This window comes from Poecilia latipinna, unplaced genomic scaffold (assembly GCF_001443285.1).
Source record: "Poecilia latipinna isolate Pla-1442-1.1 unplaced genomic scaffold, P_latipinna-1.0 Scaffold7868, whole genome shotgun sequence".
Lineage (NCBI taxonomy): Eukaryota > Metazoa > Chordata > Actinopteri > Cyprinodontiformes > Poeciliidae > Poecilia > Poecilia latipinna.
Window position 1 is genome coordinate 1 of NW_015120484.1, and position 1522 is coordinate 1522.

At 37.0% G+C, this 1522-nt stretch overlaps 1 protein-coding gene across 1 annotated transcript; it reads left to right on the plus strand.

Annotated features, from left to right (window-relative positions):
* Positions 1-3: 3 nt before the first annotated feature.
* Positions 4-745, plus strand: LOC106944296 (H-2 class II histocompatibility antigen, A-U alpha chain-like; the record flags this gene model as incomplete). The annotated part of the gene is made up of 2 exons (XM_015027465.1): positions 4-193; positions 296-745. Coding segments are annotated over 2 exons (333 nt in total), but the record flags the coding sequence as incomplete, so codon positions are not given.
* Positions 746-1522: the final 777 nt, after the last annotated feature.

Here is a 1522-nt window from a genome sequence, read left to right on the forward strand (position 1 = left end):
CCTGCCATCGACATCAGGTGGACCAAGAATGACAAAGAGGTGGCAGTGGAAGATCCCTTCATCAAAACTATTTCCAACTCTGACGGGACGTTTCATGTTTTCTCCTACCTGAACTTTGTTCCAAAGCAAGGAGACATTTACAGCTGCACTGTGGAACATGAAGCCCTGGAGGAACCCAAGACCAGGTTTTGGGGTGAGAAAGTCTTTTTTTCTATAGCTTCAAAACTTAAATTGTCTCTACTGGTGTTGTAGCTTGAATTTCAAATATTTTTTCCCCTGTTCTCTTTTTCTTTAGATGTTGAAACAGAGGAGATGAGTGTGGGTCCAACCGTCTTCTGTGCACTTGGTCTGACTCTTGGGCTGCTTGGAACTGCTGCAGGAACTTTCTTTTTAGTGAAAGGAAACCAGTATTGTGACACCCCAGACATTGCTGCTTAATGGATAGCATAAAAGAGTAGCTTCCTTTTTGACTTTATTTGCATGGAATAATCTTTAGGCACTTTCAGGTTTTACAAGCAGGTATTTTGGGCATATGTTATGTTGGTGTAACAAGAGGAAGTTTGTACATGTTCGTGTTAGCTTAAATTACTTCCAGTAAAATGACACACTAGGGTTTAAATGTCTTCCCTCAATATAACATGACCATGCAGATGTGTTGCATCTGTATATGTCTGATCAGATGCAACATCAGTAACTGTTATTCAACAAGGAAATCATTTAAAATAAAAAATTCCTGTTTTCTATATGTTGTTTGCTGTATTCCTTAAGTCTACTTATCACAAAATTCAGCTGAGGATGGAGAAAAAGAAGAGAAGAAAGAAGAGAAATAATCAATAACAATATATACCATGATCAATATCAGTAGATAATACATTGCATATAATTTTCAATACTTTCACTGAACTCTGATCCAGAACTGCACAGCATTCTGGGGGATGTAGGCAGAGGAAAACCTGAAAGTGCCTAAAGATTATTCTATGCAAATAAAGTCAAAAAGGAAGCTACTCTTTTATGCAATAGATTAATCACAGCATAATATGCCCAACACTCCCCCACTCAGCTCCTTCAGACTAGTCAGCAGAAATTAGCAGACACCTTGTAGAACTTGCACATCTGCTGAGCTAATTATACAAGCTGCTTCTCAGTGCAAAGCTGGTGAAAGGATTAATGTAGGAGCAATGCTGCTAATATTTTCTGGAGGCATTGCTTCAGAAAGAGTGTTTTTAAACCGATAGAGGCCCAAATTCAAGATGTCAAAATATACAGTCGAATTTCTTCTAAGTCATATGTGATTTATATAACCTTTTTATAAAAACTGAAGGTAACATACAGTGACTTGATTGTGCTATACGACATATACTGTGGCTGAAAAACACGTAACACTGCCGCCTTACTGAACAAACTAAATACTACAAGCAATTCCAGTTAATATAAACATATTTCTTTGCATTTTATGAATTCAAAAACTGTAGCAACATGGCTGATTTATTGAAACACCATTTATGAAAATAAAGGGAATAAA